This window comes from Bos javanicus, chromosome 10 (assembly GCF_032452875.1).
Source record: "Bos javanicus breed banteng chromosome 10, ARS-OSU_banteng_1.0, whole genome shotgun sequence".
Classification (NCBI taxonomy): domain Eukaryota; kingdom Metazoa; phylum Chordata; class Mammalia; order Artiodactyla; family Bovidae; genus Bos; species Bos javanicus.
Window position 1 is genome coordinate 23,393,516 of NC_083877.1, and position 19,736 is coordinate 23,413,251.

At 40.3% G+C, this 19,736-nt stretch overlaps 1 pseudogene and 2 gene segments (V, D, J or C); all 3 read right to left on the bottom strand.

Moving 5' to 3' along the window:
- Positions 1-2,246, bottom strand: LOC133255313 (T cell receptor alpha variable 26-1-like; annotated as a pseudogene).
- A 9,501-nt stretch (positions 2,247-11,747) lies between these two features.
- LOC133255129 (T cell receptor alpha variable 22-like) lies at positions 11,748-12,422 on the bottom strand. The segment is given in 3 exon segments: positions 11,748-11,974; positions 12,062-12,136; positions 12,326-12,422. Coding segments are annotated over 3 exon segments (354 nt in total).
- Positions 12,423-14,759: 2,337 nt separating this feature from the next.
- LOC133255130 (T cell receptor alpha variable 26-1-like) lies at positions 14,760-15,657 on the bottom strand. The segment is given in 2 exon segments: positions 14,760-15,172; positions 15,618-15,657. Coding segments are annotated over 2 exon segments (453 nt in total).
- Positions 15,658-19,736: the final 4,079 nt, after the last annotated feature.

Below are 19,736 nucleotides of genomic sequence, written 5' to 3' on the forward strand. Positions count from 1 at the left end.
CACAGTAATAGAAACAAATACTTATTAAGGTAAACATAATTAATAATAGAACATTTCAGAGTACTACACAGGCATTATAAAGAATGAATTGGACCACTTCCCAGGTGGCACAGTGGTAAAGAATCCTCCTACAATGCAGGAGACAAAGGAGACAAGATTTGATCCCTGGATCAGGAAGATCTTCTGGAGAAGGAAATGGCAACCCACTCCAGTATTCTTCCCTGGAAAATCCCAAGGACAGAGGAGCCTGGCAGGCTACAGTTCTTGAGGTCTCAAAGAGTCGGACATGAAAGAAAACTTTGGAACAGGAGAATTATTTGTATTTTTCTCACTTTTATGTTGAGACTAACACACTGGAACCAACATTTTATTGACATGAGAAAGAACCATGAAAAATTGACAATGCTTCTCACTTTATTTCTATATTGCAATTGGGATTCTTAGTATTCCCATAATTCCCAAAATTCTTCTCAGCCACATCAACCAATGATGCACTTCTTCCTTGTCCTTTTCTTCTTTTCTTTATCCATCTTCCTCCCTTCTCCTTCCCTTCATTTTCCTCATCTCTTACTGCTCTCTGACTCTCCTTCTAGATGAGTCTAGATTTGCTCTTGTGACTGCTCCCCCACTGTGTCCCCCCTTCTTCCCACAAGAGAGATACTGCACAGGTGCAGCCCCATCTGTCCCAGTGTGCCTCTCTCAGGACGCAGTAGTACACAGTGGTGTCTCTCAGGGTGACCTGGGGCAGGACCAAGGTGCTAGACTTTCTGTCTGAAGCTATGGTCAGAGAGGCCATGCTGCTGGTCACTGTGCCTCGTAAGCCATGAATGACATACTGTGGACTCTGGGATTTTGCTGATACCAATGTATATACTCATTCTACCAATGGTAGAGTGGTTACAAGGTAGGGTTACATCCTGTCCTTCAGCATAATCCATGGAGCTGGGCTGGGTGGTCTTAGCATCAGTCACAGTCCCTGGGGGGTTAAGAAATCAAATTAGTTCCAGAGTACAAATAAGCGTAATTCTATGGATCAAGTGTATAACTCTCTCATAACTGTCTGGCCCTAACCCCTACTCCTGTGTTTCTATTTATGTCCTGGAAAAATATTATTGGTGTTCAATATTGGACTGCAAGAAGATCAAACCAGTTATCCAAAAGGAAATGAACCCTAAATATTCATTGGAAGGACTGATGCTGAAACTGGAGCTCCAATAATTTGTACACCTGATGAGAAGAGCTGACTCATTGAAAAATACCCTGATGCTGGGAAAAATTGAAGACAAAAGGAAAAGGGGGCGTTAGGGGATGAGGTGGTTAAACAGTGTCACCATCTCAATGGACATTAATTTGAGCGTATTCCAAAAGATAATAGTGGACTGAGGAGCCTGGCACACTGCTGTCCATTTGGTCATAAAAGTTGGATACAACTTAGTGACTGAAAAACAACAAAATTATGGAGACCAAAGATACGTGGCAAGAATCAGAGATCCATAGGCTTTGTTCCATGGGTCCTTGGCTCAATAAACCCAGAGATTTCCTACAACCTGCTTACTGCTAAGGACTCTTCTGGAATCATAGCCAAGGTTTAACCTGTCATGTAGAAGTTTGTGTCCCTAGCAAATCCATGATTGGTTCTCAATTCCATCACTATAGTGCTGAATAAAGCACAGGGAGAGGAGTAGTGAGCAAATAACTCTTTGTGGTCCTTTCCCCTCAAAGTCATCCCTTGTAGACACAGAACACTTACCCAAGGTCAGAAACACTGTTACTCCAGTCACCAGCCTCATACTTCAGGGACAAACCAGGATCATGGGCTCAGAGTTCAGGCTTGGGTCTGATCCTTGGCTTAAGGAGGTTCCAGAGAACAGAGGCAACAGCTGCTAGTAAAGACTTACAACCAGTGCAGATATCGCTGTGTTGTTGCTAGGACCTTCTCAGCCAATGATCAAGCAATCCCTTATCTAGGTCTTCCTCCCCTGTTTTAGTCATGTCCCCAAAAGATGGTGAAACATCCCCAGCTCACAGTGAAATCATGTCTGAAGTTTAATGTCTGCCTCTGGAAAAGGAATACCAATCACAATGATGTGTCTATGCACAACCATTGGTCTTTCATTTGTTTCTTAAGAAATTGGCTGATGCTCCATGAAGCTTGCAGAGCATAATATTTAATCCCAGAAAAATGTACTGAGCTCTGTGTAGTAAGATAATGAAAATTTCCATCCACATTCCAGAAAATGTAAGGAAGATTCAAAAGTAGGCAGTGATGTGCTCTGGGAGATGGAAAAAAATAACGGCTGAGACTAAAAGCTACACATCCTGGAGCTTGGAGCTCTTGTAAGTGTTCTTGGAATCATGCATCTATCACCATCTAGGTAGACATTTTTCATGCATCTGTTCTTAATATACTAACTGATTGACATAGAGTTCACCTCATCCTCTTTGAACAGTGGTCCATAATCCTCATATTCCCTATGCTGATGCTTGTGGGTGTTGTATAGCAAGGATGCTAAGGCAGAGGAATAGACAGAAAGGCAGGCAAAGTAGGTGGGGGGTGGGGTGGAGGTGGGTGTGAGTAATATAAAAAGTCAGAGAAGGGAAAAAAGCGTGTAAGGAATAGAAAAGTGAAGGGATAATCAGAGCAGGGAAATAGGAAAGCAGTGTTTAGGGAGGTACATGGAAAGGGCTTAGGCTATTTGGCTAAGATCCCCTTAATCCTTGACCACACACAGTCAACAAGGGATAAAAAGCTCAAGTTGTGTAAAGAAGATGAAAGCATGTCATTTTCCTTTTTTTGGGCACATCAATGGAAAACACATTTCCCTCCCTTTCTCCCAGAAACACTGTTTTCAGATGAATCAGCCTCCTCTTGTGACTGAATAGAAGAACTGCAGAGCTAAACCTGCACCAAAAGTCAGCAAGCAACTTTTTGAAAAGCTCCTCAAATTTGAAGGTAAATGGGCTTCCCAAGTGGTGTGAGTGGTAAAGAACTCACCTGCCAATGCAGGAGACTTAAGAGACCCATGTTCAATCCCTGGATCAGGAAGATCCCCTAGAGAAGGGCTTAGCAACCCACTTCAGTATTCTTGCCTGGGGAGCCTGGTGGGCTACAATCCATGACTCCCAGAGTTAGATACGATTGAAACAACTTACCACACAATACACACAACTTACTTGTAATACTTCTGTACTCATCTGTATTTTCTTGGTTCTAAATATCCCACAGAAGATTTTAATTATCTTTGCTTTCAGTTCAGTTCAGTTCAGTTGCTCAGTCATGTCCAACTGTGCGACCCCATGAACCGCAGCACACCAGGCCTCTGCAGTCATACGATTCTCATTTGTTGATCTCTTTTTCATTTGTCTCTAACCTTCCTATGTTTAAAATTTACTTCAAAGCCCATGTAATTCAATATTTATAAGAGTTTGATACATAGTAGGCACTCAAAAATTACATGGTTTCTGAGTGAGCCGATGAATCATTATTCATGAATTTGATGAGAAATTGCATTAAACAACTGTTTAAATTACTCTGAAAACAATCTTCCAACTTTATGGGATGCATGCCAAATAAAAGACTCCGATAGTATAAACAGAGGGTTATTATTGTGAAGAATGAACAATAGAATATAAACAATAAATCCAAGTCTAGCATGGAGGAAAATTGTACTGAAGACATAGGAGTAATGTTACACTAATCATGCTTTGTTCATTTAACAAATATTCATAAATACTTGCTGGAAGCATTGTTGTTCAGTCTCTAAGTCATGTCTGACTCTTTGCAACCCCATGAACCACAGCACACCACAATTTCTTGTCCTTCTCTGTCTCCAAAAGTTTTTTCAAGCCCATGTCCATTGTGTGGATGCTGTCATCCAATCATCTCATCCTCTGTCACCCCCTTCTCCTCCTGCCTCAATCTTTCCCAGCATCAGGGTCTTTTCCAATGAGTCGGCTCTTCACATCAAATGGCCAAAGTATTGGAACTTCAGCTTCAGCATCAGTCTTTCTAATGAATATTCTGGGTTGATTTCCTTTAGGATTGACCCGTTTGATCTCTTTGCTGTCCAAGAAACTCTCAAAGGTCTTCTGCAGCACCACAATTAGAAAGCCTTAATTCTTCAGCACTCAGCCTTCTTTAGGGTACAACTCTCACATCAGTATGACTACTGGAAAACCATAGCTTCAACTCTGTAGAGCTTTGTTGGCAAAGTGATGTCTCTGCTTTTTAATATGCTGTCTAGGTTTGACATAGCTTTCCTTCCAAGGATCAAGTGTCTTTTAATATCATGGTTGCAGACATCTTCTGCAGTGATTTTGGAGCCAAAGAAAATAAAATCTGTCACCGCTACCACTTTTCCCCCATCTATTTGCATTAAGTGTTGGGACCCCAGATGCCACGATCTTAGTTTTTTAAAATTTGAGTTTGTCAGTGTTCTCCTTTACTCTCATCAAGAAGCTCTTTAGTTACTCTTCTCTTTCTGTCATTAGAGTGGTATCATCTGCATATGTGAGGTTGTTGGTATTTCTCCTGACAATCTTGATTCCAGCTTGTGATTCATCCAACCCAGCATTTCACATGATGTACTCTGAATATAATTTAAATAAGCAGGGTGACAGTACACAGCCTTGATGTATTGCTTTCCCAATTTTGAATCAGTTTGTTGTTCCATGTCTGGTTCTAACTGTTGCTTCTTGACCTGCATACAGGTTTCTCAGGAGGCAGGTAAGGTGGTCTGGTATTCCTATCTATTTAAGAATTTTCCAGTTTCTTCCGATCGAACCACACAGTCAAAGGCTTTAGCATAGTCAACGAAGTAGAAGTAGATGTTTTCTGGAATTCATTTGCTTTTTCTATGATCCAGTGAATGGTCTAGTGGTTTTCCCTACTTTCTTCAGCTTAAACCTGAATTTTGCAATAATGAGCTCATGATCTGAGCCACAGTCAGCTCCAGATCTTGTTTTTGCTGACTGTGTAGAGTTTCTCCAACTTTGGCTGCAAAGTATATAATCAATTTGATTTCTGTATTAACCCTCTGGTGATATTCATGTGTAGGGTGGGCTCTTGTGTTGTTGGTAGAGGGTGTTTTCTATGACCAGTGTGTTTTCTTGGCAAAACTCTATGACCAGTGTATTTTCTTGGCCTTTCCCTGCTTCATTTTGTACTCCAAGGCCAAACTTGCCTGTTATTCCGGTATCTCTTGACTTCCTGTTTCCATTCCAATCCCCTATCATGAAAAGGACATCTATTTTTGGTGGTATTTCTAGAAGGTCTTGTAGATCTTCATAGAACTGTTCTTCATAGATCCGTTTAGGTTCCAGTTTAAACCCATCATGTCACCATCACTGAGACATCCAGTCACCCTGTTCTGGGTCAAGTGCTTCCTCATACCCAAATCTTCTCCAAGGAGCCCTCTAAATAGTACACTCAGGATGACAATAAAAGTTTAAGATGCTTTTCACAGTTAGGAAAGTTATGTCTCATTTCTCAAAGATTAAAAAATTGGAACAGTAAAATCTGTCTCATAGGGTTTTAATATTTAACTTAGATAATGAATCGGAAATGCATCCTACAGTGCCTGACATATAGTAAGCTCAATAAATACCAACTTTCTATGTTCTACTAAAACCTCCTTTCCATTAATGTCCAGGGCTGTGACCTGATTTTTCACCTCCACATCAGTTCAGTAATGGACGCTTCTAGGAAATTTATTTAATCACTTGTTTTCCTGGAGATAGTCATTATTTTTCCCTATTCTTTTGGTGTGATAGCCAGCTAGCTACATTGATACACTCAGGGTGCTGAAAAGACACAGATGGAACGGGTGAGGTTTGACTTTGATTTCCATAAAAATAGTGAAATCAAGGACACCTTGAATGTTTACTAGCTGCTGCTGCTGCTGCTAAATCACTTCAGTCGTGTCCGACTCTGTGTGACCCCATAGACGGCAGCCCACCAGGCTCCCCCATCCCTGGGATTCTCCAGGCAAGAACACTGGAGTGGGTTGCCATTTCCTCCTCCAATGCATGAAAGTGAAAAGTGAAAGGGAAGTCACTCAGTCGTGTCCAACTCTTAGCGACCCCATGGACTACAGCCTACCAGGCTTCTCCATCCATTCCTAATAATGCCAAATGTCAATGGGTTAGTACCTTGCTAATACATGAGTGCATGCATACTAAGTCACTTCAGTCATGAAGCGACTCTATGGACTCTTTCTGATCCTGTGGACTGTAGCCTGCCAGGCTCCTCTGTCCATGGGATTCTCCAGGCAAGAATACTGATGTGGGCTGCCATACCCTCTCCAGGGGATCTTCCCGACCCAGGGATCGAACCTGAGACTCCTGCGGCTCCTGCATTGCAGGCGGGTTCTTTACCGCTGAGCCACCAGGGGAGTCCTAATACTATATACCAAAGGTCAAAAGTCACATTTTTATCCCAGAGAGATGAAAAAGACCAATAACACATTTCTCATCTATGGTCTATTAAGAGAAGGGTTACCCATGGTCGGAAGTCATGCTTGTTTCACAAATGTGTTCTTACTTAAATATTTCAGGAGCAGTAAAGGAAGACTAGAATGAAAGCACCTAAATTTCAGTTTTAGTTCTTGTTACCTTATAATTAGTAGGAGGTCCTCATGTATCATTTTAGTTTTTATTGGAGTATTATATTCATGTAAGAAAATGTAATATAAGGGTACAGCCTAGTAAATTTTCATGAAACCAACACTCTTATAACCAGCACTCAGATCAAGAAACAGAGCATTACCAGCCCTTCAGTGCTCTCTTTATGATATTGTCCCACATATAACAATATTCTGATTTCTGCCAGTGTAAATTAGCTACGTCAGCTTATGTATCCTATAGGAATGACATGTTTATTGACTATCTGCATATCTTCTGTTGTCAAAAACCTACTTCAGACTTTTGTCTTTTCTATCAATTTGTTTGTTTTCTTGTTGATTTAAAAGAGATATTTTTAAATTAAAATGATCCCTTTGATGATGTATGTGATCGATATTTGATAATATGTTATTTTTGATAATCAATATTAAATTTCATAAGATAATAATACTGTAAATATATTCACTAATTATCCTTTAATAGATTTTCCAGTTATCTTTTTAACTTTTGAAATAATTTTAATATAGATCAGTTTTTTAATGAAGCGTAGTTGGTTTACAATGTTGTGCCCATCTCTGCTGTACAGAAAAGTGACAAAAAATGAATGTATATATGAATATAGATTCGTTTTGGTGCTTAGCGATACTTGTGTCTTGCTTAAGAAATGGTTATCTAACACAAAGTAATGAACAAGTTCTGAATTTTTTCTATTAACTTCATGCATTATTCTTACATTCAGATCTGCATTCTGACTGCTATTTATAAATCTTTTATCCTTGGCACATGGATGCAAATGTTTTCCAATTTTTAGTGTAATACCTTTCCAGTATCAATTTTATCACAAAATTTTACTTTGTCACCCTCCGCATCTGGTCATATCATTCTCCTTTATTTCAGGTTTTTCTTCTATTTTTAGAATTTTTCTCTACCTTTTATAGTTATCGTGTATTTATTCCATGGGTGATCTGGTTTTCTGAGTTTTTGTTCTAACTACTAAAATGAATTATTTTCTGAAGTTTTCTCATCATCTTTGTGCCCAGGATGCTTCTTCTCTATGTTCTGCATTGTGTATACACTTGTTACTAGTTTATTTAAAAATCACTTAGTGTGTTGCCAGTTTTATGCAATTCTGGTGTAATGAACAAATTAGATATTCTTCTAACTTTAGATTCAATCCCTCAGATGTGCAAACAGCTAGAATTTGTGAAACATTAGAATCCTCAGTGTGCACTGCCAACAATCTCTTCCTGATTCAATTTATTAATGTATTAGCTACAGGGAAAAACAGTTAAAAGACAGAGTGTGCCAATGGAGCTCCAAGTTACTAACTCCTATTATTTTTCTCATGAGATCATATACTCATGAATCTCTATTGGTAGAATTAGTGATAGAACTAACAACAGTTCTGTTAAACAGCACTCATTAATTCTGTAATTTCTAAAGATAAGTTCAGTAGAATGTTTTAAAGCAGGACACCTTTGGTATAAGAATGGCACTTGATTTTTTTTCTTTTTGGTAAGGATTGTTTCTGAACAGAGATGAAAAAATAGAAATCAAAAAAGGCTTTTTAAAATCTGTTCACTACTTTTGGGTTGGCAAGCACTGTGCTTCCTTGGGCATCAGTTCAGTTCAGTTCAATTCAGTCGCTCAGTCACGTTGAACCCTTTGAGACCCCATGAATTGCAGCACGCCAGGCCTTCCTGTACATCACCAACTCTCGGAGTTCATTCAAACTCATGTCCATCGAGTCGGTGATGCTATCCAGCCATCACATCCTCTGTCGTCCCCTTCTCCTCCTGCCCCAGAGTCTTTTCCAATGAGTCAACTCTTCACATGAGGTGGCCAAAGTACTGGAGTTTCAGCTTTAGCATCATTCCTTCCAAAGAATACCCAGGACTGATTTCCTTCAGGATGGACTGGCTGGATCTCCTTGCAGTCCAAGGGACTCTCAAGAGTCTTCTCCAACACCACAGTTCAAAAGCATCAATTCTTCGGCACTCAGCTTTCTTCACAGTCCAACTCTCACATCCATACATGACCACTGGAAAAACCATAGCCTTGATTGACAGACCTTTGTTGGCAAAGTAATGTCTCTGCTTTTCAAAATGCTATCTAGGTTGGTCATAACTTTCCTTCCAAGGAATAAGCGTCTTTTAATTTCATGGCTGCAATCACCATCTGAAGTGATTTTGGAGCCCCCCAAAATGAAGTCTGACACTGTTTCCCCATCTATTTCCCATGAAATGATGGGACCAGATGCCATGATCTTAGTTTCTGAATGTTGAGCTTTAAGCCAACTTTTTCACTTTCACTTTTTCACTTTCATCAAGAGGCTTTTTAGTTCTTCTTCACTTTCTGCCATAAGGGTGGTGTCATCTGCATATCTGAGGTTATTGATGTTTCTCCTGGCAATCCTGATTCCAGCTTGTGTTTCTTCCAGTCCAGCGTTTCTCATGATGTACTCTGCATATAAGTTAAATAAGCAGGGTAAAAATATACAGCCTTGACACAATAGTAGGATGCAAATTCTATTCAAGGTCCCATAGACTATAAACTAGGAGACACTGGTACACATCCAGGGACATAAAACAAGGTGCAAAATTTCATGGTCTAAAGGTATTGAAATCCTACAGTCTGTTTTCTAATCACCTTGGAATTATGTTAGAAATCACTATCAAAAGATATTTGAAAATAACCACATATTTTCCAGGGCAATGTGACATTTACTAAGAGAGATATTTGACTTAGCCTGACCATCTTTTTATATGCTTATTTCCTTACCACATAGCTCTCTGATGAAGTGTCTGTGTAAATCTATCGTCCAGTTTTCAACTAGATTGTTTTCTTCCTGCTGAGTCTAGAAGGTTCATTGTTTTCTGAACACAATCTTTTGATGAAAATGTATTTTGCAAATATTTCCTGTCATTCTGTGGTTTATCTTTTTCCTTCTCTTAACAGTGTCTTTTTGCAGAGCAAACATTTTTAATTTTGATGAAATCTAAATTTGTTCATGGATCATGCTCTTGGTGTCATGTCAAAATTCTTTTTGTCTAGCCCTAGGTCATGAAGATATTCTCTTATGTTTTTCTTAAAAGACTTGGCAATTTTACATCTTACACTTGGATGTATGGTTCATTTTGAGGCTGTACCCACATTTTTGTATAAGGTGTGATATTTAGGCCGAGTTTCAATTATTTCCCAAGAATATCCAATTGTCCCAACATCATTTGCTCATAAGACTGTGTTGCCTCCATTGAATTGTCTTTGCACTTTGTCAAAAAAATAAATCTTCCCTACTTGTGTAGATTTACTTCTATACACTTACTCAGTGACATAAACTTGTTAATTATATTCTTTTATTACCCTTTTAACATTATAGAACTTGTAGAATAACTTTCTTTTTAGTTACTTATATTTATAATTTGTGTTTTTTTTCTTTTTCCCTTGAAAATTCTACCTAGAAATATTTAAATCTTATCGATCATTTTAACATAATTAACTTTGTATTTCATGGCTATTCCTATAGCTTTCTTTGTATTTCACCAATCCAACATTTTATTATTTACTTCTTTCAGTTTATGTTGGGTTTAATTCACTTTTCTATCATCTTTCGCTGAAAGCCTAGATGATAGTTTTTCAAGCTTTTTTCTTGAGTTAAATAACCATTTTAAAGATAAATTTCCTTTTATGTATTATTTTAGCTGCATCTCCTACATATTTATATAATGTGCTTTCACAATATTTACTTTCAAAATATTTTCTAAAGTCATAGTAATTGTTTCTTTAACCTATGGTTATTTTTAAGTTAGTGTATGTATTCCAAATATTTGAAAGTTTCTACAGACATCTCTTTGTACTAGATATTCTGTATTATCTCCATTTTGAAGAATAAATTTTATATAATTTCAGTTTTCTTAAATATATTAAGATTTTTATGACCAAACAGATCATGTGTGTGTGTGCTTGTGTATTTCATCTACACAGCAGGGTGTGGCTGCAGCTCAGCTGCAGGTTTGGGTACAGGTTGCAGGGGAGCACCCGGCACTTGCTGCACAGATGTAGGTGGCTGAGTCTCCAGGCTGGGAAGTTGCGATGTGCAATGAGAGCTGTTTGGCACTCTTATTGAGGGAAACTGTGAACCTCCATCTTCCATTTCATTCATAACTGAACATATGGCTATCAAGAATGCAGGTCCTTTAGCAGGATATTGCCAGTGCCACAGGAGATAGTCAAACACACCCTTTCATAACCACAGTTCAGAATGGAAATCTCTCCTTCTTGGACTGTCAAAGACTGAGGGCTCTGTTTCACCTGCTCTTGATCACTTTTTTCCTGCTGTTGTCCACTCACCCCTACTTAAAGAGATTAAAAAGTAGTTAGTTCCACAGACATCTATTTCTTTCTTGGAGTTTCTGTCTGCATGAGCTTGTTTGTAATCCAGTTTTCTTGGTCCACCTAATTGATGAGATATCCTAGGCTTTCTCCTCCACAACTCACAGCCTAGTTGAAGCCACAGAAGTGAAACTGATGCCCCCAGTGTTTTGTCCATCGTTTCTGGCATCAGTGCTCAGTGGCAACTCAAGTTCCTCTTCTGCTCTTCTCAGCCAGCTAGAACTCTAAGTTCATATCTGCTTTAATTCCTTCAGTAAGCCCCACCCTCTCACAAACTGGATAATATCTTTATTGGAGTGATTTCATTTAATTCCTTTCACTTTTTAACATTTTTGAGTTCACCGTGTGTACTTAGTCACTCAGTAAGTCCGACTCTTTGAGACCCCATGCACTGGAGCCCGCCAGGCTCCTCTGTCCATGAGATTTCCCAGTGTTTCCCAAGAATACTGGAATGGGTTACCATTTCCTCCTCCAGAGGATCTTGCCAACCCTGGGATCAAACCCATGTCTTCTGCATCTCCTCCATTGGTTGGCAAATTCTTTACCACTGGGAAGCTGTGGTCAAATATTTATTTTAATTCTATCCTCTTATCAACTACTCTGCTAGTTCCCAGTTAGAAGTTTCTAGTGCAGAAGGAGATACATGTTGAGAAGGAACGATAAAGACCAAAGTCCATAACGGTAGGGCCAAAAGGTGTCTGTGGTTAAAACTGTACTGATAAAGGTGAGTAACATTAAGCATTGCAGATGCCCTGTGGTGGCCTCACGGAGTGACTGTGGCTGGAGGAGGGGCTGAGCCCACGGAGGGTTTGTGTACAGGCTGCAGGTGCCTGGGGAGCACTGTGCTGCACAGCACAGAAGTAAGTGCCTGAGTCTGTGGTCTGTGAAGAGGAAATGTGCAGTGAGCTGCGGCCTTCTTTAAGAACTGTTGTGGCATTTAATCTTCCATCCTGCTTTGTCCCTGAAGAAATGTAAAACAGGTGGATGATGCGGCCCCCAGGGTTCTGAAGGTACCAATTCACACTCTGTGAGGAAGTGGAAAAATTACACTGAAGCGTGTAGCTGGCTCCCTCCTGGAGACTCAGGGCTGGGGGACTCTGCTCCACATCCACTCCTCGCACACCTGAGAGGAAAGAGAAAGTCACTGGTGAGGGTCACTGTAACTCCTACTAAACCCTGAAAGTGCCCTCCCCATCCCCATAGATGATGAGAAGGATAAAAAGTCTGCAGAACTTGTCAGCTCCTCACCCTCCCCCAACAATAGAACAGCGCCTCATTCCTTCAGATCTCCTGTGGGGCAGCCCCAACTCACAGCAAACCTGGGCAAACAAAAGCCCCAGCACAGTGCCTGCTAGCCCCTTCATGATGCTTCCTCTTCTTGTTGGGACATTTTCACTGCAAGATACTTAACTAAACCCTGAGGGAGTGAGTGTCATAAGTCGTTCCTGCTCCTGCAGCCAATCAGCTCACCCAACAAATCCTGCTCAGGTGACACTGACAGGACGCCCCACCCTCCCACTGCAACCAACTCAGAATGTGCGGGCAGGGGTAGAGTGAGAGAAGGATATAGATCATTATTTTATGACTTAAGGGATACTTTCTGAGAACATTTTGGAGAAGGCAGACCCTGATTAGGAATTTGGGAGAATTTTAGGGGAAAGAAAGCAAAACTTAATTATATAGCCCCATCCTTCTCTCACATGGCATGGATGCAGTAGATTCTTCCTTAATGAAATAGTTTCTCACAAGTGCTGAGGATGAAGCTTTTGCTTCTCTTATGCACTTACTTGTGGTTCTGAAGGCTGCTCATGAATCGGCATGATCAGAAGTTGCTTCTATTGGCTGGAACACTTTGCTGTATTAAACAGTATTATTTTTAAAATTTATGTTTTTAAATTAATTTATTTCTAATTGGAGGATAATTGCTTTACAATATTGTGTTGGTTTTTGCCATACAATGATGTGAATCAGCCAGAAGTATACATATGTCCCCTCCTTTTGAGTCTTCCCCCCATTCCTCTAGGTTGTCACGGAGCTCCGTGTTGAGCTCCCTGCATCATACAGCAACTTCCCACTAGCTATCTCTTTTACATATGGTAAAGCATATATTTCAATGCCACTCTCTTAATTTTTCCCACTCTCTCCATCCCCTACTGTGTCCAAGGTCTGTTCTCTATGTCTGTGTCTCTATTTTTGCCCCACAAATAGGGTCCATCAACGGATGAACAGATAAAGAATTTGCCATACTTATATACAATGGAATATTTCTCAGCCATAAAAAAAAGCATTTGAGACAGTTCTAGTGAGGTGGATAAGCCTAGAGCCTGTTAAACAGAGTGATGTAAGTCAGAAAGAGAAAAAAATTATATATTAGTGCATATATATGGATGCTATAAAAATGGTACTGATGACATTAAAAGTTATATATATTTATTTTAGACTCAGCCTGCGTTGAGAGCAATATTAGTTATCTTAACCACCAGGTGGACATTGAAAATTGAATTGTAATAGTTTTATTTTTATTAAATAAATTATTTTTATTTTTTATAAATAAAAGTGAAGAAATTATTTTTTTAATTTCTATTGTAAACACATTTTTAAACTGTTGATTACTAGTTTTGTATTATGCTTTTTACTTTTAATAGGCTATTTTAGAGAAAAATAAGTGCTTTTGAAACCATATGATGATAATTTTAGTTTGTGCTCTTATCTCAGACTCTGTAAATAATATCGATTCTCTATCAGTAGATTTGGGGGTAAAAGGGATGGAAGATGAAGACCTGTATATTTTCACTGCAGTGAAAGTAAAGTGATCTGCAGACACTAACGTTCAGATGGACAGTTCAAGAATGGTTCAGTAGTAGCAGCACGTAGGCCTAGCTGCTCCAAGGCATGTGGGATCTTAGTTCTCCAACCAGGGACCGAACCTATGTCCCCTGCATTGGCAGGCAGATTCTTTACCACTGAGCCACCGGGGTAAGCCCCACATGCTGCTTGCATGCCTGCATGCTAAGTCACTTCAGTCATGTCTGATTCTTTGCAACTCTAAAGACTGTAGTCTGCCAGGCTCCCCTGTCCTTGGGATTCTCCAGGGAAGAATACTGGAATGGGTTGCCATCCCCTCCTCCAGGGGATCTTCCTGAACCAAGAATTCAACCTGGGTCTCTTGAAGCTTCTGCATTGCAGGTGGATTCTTTACTGCTAAGCCACGGGGGAACCCCCATGTGCTGCTTAGGGATTATCAAATTGATGAAAACGCCTTATAAAGGCAGGGTTTCCAGACCTGCCTAGAAAGTGAAAAATTATTATTCATTTAATTTTTGTTTCTTTCAAAAAACTTCTTCATGGGAAATATGAATGTTCTAGACTAGCAACAATAACATTTCAGATCTTTCTCAGAGAGAGTAATTTGTTTCTGGTAAGCGGAACAACTGTAACACATCAGAGTCTAGACTTGGCCTTGGAGCCAAATGAGAGAAGCCTTTGGTACAAGGAGAATTATTTGTATGTTTCCCACTTCTTATGTTGGGACTAGCACACTGAAACCAACATTTGATTGACATGAGGAGGAGCCATAAAAATTATTAATACCTCTTACTTTATTGCTATGTTAAAATTATTATTCTGACATGCCTCAAAATTCTTCTCAGATTCATCAGTAAACTAGGTGCTTATTCCTTGTCCTTTTTCTCTTCTTTTCTTTATGCATCTTCTTCCCTTTCTTTTCCCTTCATTTTCCTCATCTCTTACTGCTCTCTGACTCTCCTTCTAGATGACTCTAGATTTGCTTCTGTGACTGCTCTCCCCACTCTGTCCCAACTGCTTCCCACCAGAGACACTGCACAGGTGCAGCCCCATCTGTCCCAGTGTGCCTCTCTCAGGACGCAGTAGTACACAGCGGCGTCTCTCAGGGTGACCTGGGGCAGGACCAAGGCGCTGGACTTTCTGTCTGAAGAGATGGTGAGAGAGGCCATGCTGCTGTTCACTGTGCCTCGTAAGCCATGAATGACATACTGTGGACTCTGATTGGGATTTTGCTGATACCAATGTATATAGTCCTTTCCACCAACGGTAGAGTGGTTACAAGGCAGGTTTACATCCTCTCCTTCAGCACAATCCATGGAGCCAGGCTGGGTGGGCTTGGTATTAATCACAGTCCCTAAAGGGTCAAGAAAATAAAATTATCCCCTGACAACAAATCAGTGTAATTCTGTGGATCAAGGGCCCAACACTCCCCAAACTGTCTGGACCTACCCCCTACTCCAGTGTTTTTATCTATATCCTGAGAAATATTATTGGTGCTTATTTTATAGGGACCAAAGACACATGGCAAGAATCTGAGAACTCTATAGGCTTTATCCCGGGGTCCTTGGCTCAATAACCCCAGAGAGTTCTTCCAACCTGCTTACTGCTAAGGTCTCTTCCGCATCATGGCTATGAATTAATCTGTCATGTAGAAGTTTGTACTCCCTAGCAAATGCATAGATCTGTTCTCAATTCCATTGCTATAATGCTGAATAAAACACAGGGAGACGAGTAGAGAGCAAATGACCCTTACGGTTCCTTGGCCTCAAAGTCATCCCTTGTAGACACAAAACACTTACCCAAGGTCAGAAAAACAGTTACTCCATTCACCAGTCTCATATTTCAAGGACAAATCAGGATTGTGGGTTCAGAGCTCACACTTGTGTCTGCTACTAGGCTTGTTTCCAGAGAACAGAAACAACTGCTGCTGTTAGAGACTTAAAACCAGTGCAGGTATCTGTTGCAGTGTGTTGTTGCCAGGATCTGTTAGCCAATGATCAAGCAGTTCCTTGTCTAGGTCTTCCTGCCCTATTTTAGTCATGTCCCCCAAAGAAGGAAAGACATCCCCAACTCACAGGGTGTGTGCTGCCATCCTCTGTGAAGTTTAAAGTCTGGCTCTGGAAAAGGAACACTGATCATGATGGTGTGCCTATCCAGAACCATTGCTCTTTCTTTTCTTCTTCAAATACATTTTCTAATGTTCCATGAAGCTTGTGGAAAACATTGTTTGATCCCAGAAAACTGTACTGAGCTGTGCATTGTAAAGAGATAAAAATTCCCATCCATGTTCTAGCAAATGTATGTGAGATTTCAAAGTAGGCTGTGATTGCTCTGAGGGACAGGAAATATTAATAACATTGGGATAGAAAACTAAACATCTTCAGCTCGGACATTGGATCTCAGCATCCTGAAAAGGTCCTTGGAATCATGCATCTGTCTCCATCTAGGCACACATTTCTCAATACATCTGTTCTTGATATAGTAACTGATGACACAGATGGTATTCTCCTCATCTTCCTTGAACAATGGTCCTTAATCCTTATGTCCTCTATGCCCATGTTTGTAGGTGCTCTGCACCAAAGATGCTGAGACAGAGAGAAAAGACAGAAGGGAAAGCAAACTCTCTGGGGTGGAGAAGGGTGGAGGTGGATGATCCTGGCAGAAAAAGTGGAGTGAAGAGAAAAGAGCATAAGGAATAGGGAAGGAAGAGTTAACCAGGGGTGGGAAATGGGAAAGCAATGTTTAGGGAGGTACATGGAAAAGATTTAGGCTACCACATGCACTAAACAAAGGATTATAAAATCAAGTTGTCTAAAGATGATGAAAATCTTTTTTTTTTTTTTTCACTTTTCTGTGGAACATCAATGGAAAACACAAACTTCTTTCCTTGATAGCCAGAAAAGACCGCCTTTTCCAAATGATGCAGCCCCCTCTACTGACTGAATAAATGAACTGCAGAGCTAAACTCCCACAGGATGTCAACCTTTTGAAATGTTTCTCAGATTGAAAGGTGAATATCCCAAGCAACTCCTACAGCTCAATTCCAGAAAAATAAACGACCCAATCAAAAAATAGTCCAAAGAACTAAATAGACATTTCTCCAAAGAAGACATACAGATGGCTAACAAACACAAGAAAAGATGCTCAACATCACTCATTATCAGAGAAATGCAAATCAAAACCACAATGAGGTATCATTTCACGCCAGTCACAATGGCTGCTATCCAAAAGTCTACAAGCAATAAATGCTGAAGAGGGTGTGGAGAAAAGGGAACCCTCTTACACTGTTGGTGGGAATGCAAACTAGTAGAGCCACTGTGGAGAACAGTGTGGAGATTCCTTAAAAAACTGGAAATAGAACTGCCATACGACCCAGCAATCCCACTGCTGGGCATACACACTGAGGAAACCAGAATTGAAAGAGACATGTGTGCCCCAATGTTCATCGCAGCACTGTTTATAATAGCCAGGACATGGAAGCAATCTAGGTGTCCATCAGCAGATGAATGGATAAGAAAGCTGTGGTACATATACACAATGGAGTATTACTCAGCCATTAAAAAGAATACATTTGAATCAGTTCTAATGAGGTGGATGAAACTGGAGCCTATTATACAGAGTGAAGTAAGCCAGAAAGAAAAACACCAATACAGTATACTAACACATATATATGGAATTTAGAAAGATGATAACAATAACCCTGTATATGAGACAGCAAAAGAGACACTGATGTATAGAACAGTCTTTTGACTCTGTGGGAGAGGGATAAGGTGGGATGATTTTGGATAAAGGCATTGAAACATGTATAATATCATATACGAAACAAGTCTCCAGTCCAGGTTCGATGCACGATACTGGATGCTTGGGGCTGGTACACTGGGATGACCCAGAGGGATGGTACGGGGAGGGAGGAGGGAGAAGGGTTCAGAATGGGGAACATGTGTATACCTGTGGCAGATTCATGTTGATATATGGCAAAACCAATACAATATTGTAAAGTTAAAAAAAATAAAAAAATAATAAATCATTAAAATATCCTAGGGAAAAAAAAAAAAAAAGAAAGGTGAATATCCCTGGTATCTCAGTTGGTAAAGAATCTATCTGCAGTGTAGGCAATGGGAATTCGATCTCTGGATCAGGCTAGCTTCCTGAAAAGGAAATGGCTACCCACTCCAGTATTTTCAATGATCCAGCGAATGTTGGCAGTTTGATCGCTGGTTCCTCTGCCTTTTCTAAAACCAGCTTGAACATCTGGAAGTTCATGGTTCACGTATTGCTGAAGCCTGGCTTGGAGAATTTTGAGCATTGCTTTACTAACACGTGAGATGAGTGCTATTGTGTGGTAGTTTGAGCATTCTTTGCATTGCTTTTCTTTGCGATTGGAATGAAAACTGACCTTTTCCGGCCCTGTGGCCACTGCTGAGTTTTCCAAATTTGCTGGCATATTGAGTGCAGCACTTTCACAGCATCATCTTTCAGGATTTGAAATAGCTCAACAGGAATTCCATCACCTCCACTAGCTTTGTTCGTAGTAATGCTTTCTAAGGCCCACTTGACTTTACATTCCAGGATGTCTGGCTCTAGGTGAGCGTGAGTGATCACACCTTCGTGATTATCCTGGTAGTTAAGACCTTTTTTATACAGTTCTTCTGTTTATTCTTGCCACCTCTTCTTAATATCTTCTGCTTCTGTTAGGTCCATACCATTTCTGTCCTTTATTGTGCCCTTCTTTGCATGAAATGTTCCCTTGGTATCTCTAATTTTCTTGAGGAGATCTCTGCTGCTGCTACTGCTGCTAAGTCGCTTCAGTCATGTCCGACTCTGTGCGACCCCATAGATGGCAGCCCACCAGGCTCCACCGTCCCTGGGATTCTCCAGGCAAGAACACTGGAGTGGGTTGCCATTTCCTTATCCAATGCATGAAAGTGAAAAGTGAAAGTGAAGTTGCTCAGTCGTGTCTGACTCTCAGCGACCCCATGGACTGCAGCCCACCAGGCTCCTCCGTCCATGGGATTTTCCAGGCAAGAGTACTGGAGTGGGGTGCCATTGCCTTCTCTGGAAGAGATCTCTAGCCTTTCCCATTCTGTTGTTTTCCTCTATTTCTTTGCACTGATCACTGAGGAAGGCTTTGTTATCTCTCCTTGCTATTCTTTGGAACTCTGCATTCATTTGGGTATATCTTTCCTTTTCTCCTGTGCCTTTCACCTCTCTTCTTTTCACAGCTATTTGTAAGGCCTCCTTAGACAGCCATGTTGCTTTTTTGCATTTCTTTTTCTTGGAGATGGTCTTGATCCCTGTTTCCTGTACAATGTAACAAACCTCCATCCATAGTTCCTCAGGCACTCTGTCTAACAGATCTAGTCCCTTAAATCTATTTCTCACTTCCACTGTATAGTCATAAGGGATTTGATTTAGGTCATCAAAATAGCAAGAGAGTTCCAGAAAAACATCTATTTCTGCTTTATTGACTATGCCAGAGCCTTTGACTGTGTGAATCACAATAAACTGTGGAAAATTCTTCAAGAGATGGGAATACCAGACCACCTGACCTGCCTCTTGAGAAACCTGTATGCAGCTCAGGAAGCAACAGTTAGAACTGAACATGGAGCAACAGACTGGTTCCAAATAGGAAAAGGAGTACATCAAGGCTGCATATTGTCACCCTGCTTATTTAACTTATATGCAGAGTACATCATGAGAAACACTGGGCTAGAAGAAGCACAAGCTGGAATCAAGATTTCCAGGAGAAATATCAACAACCTCACATATGCAGATGACACCACTCTTATGGAAGAAAGTAAAGAAGAACTAAAAAGCCTCTTGATGAAAGTGAAAAAGGAGAGTGAAAAGTTGGCTTAAACTTCAACGTTCAGAAAACTAAGATCATGGCATCTGGTCCCATCACTTCATGGCAAATA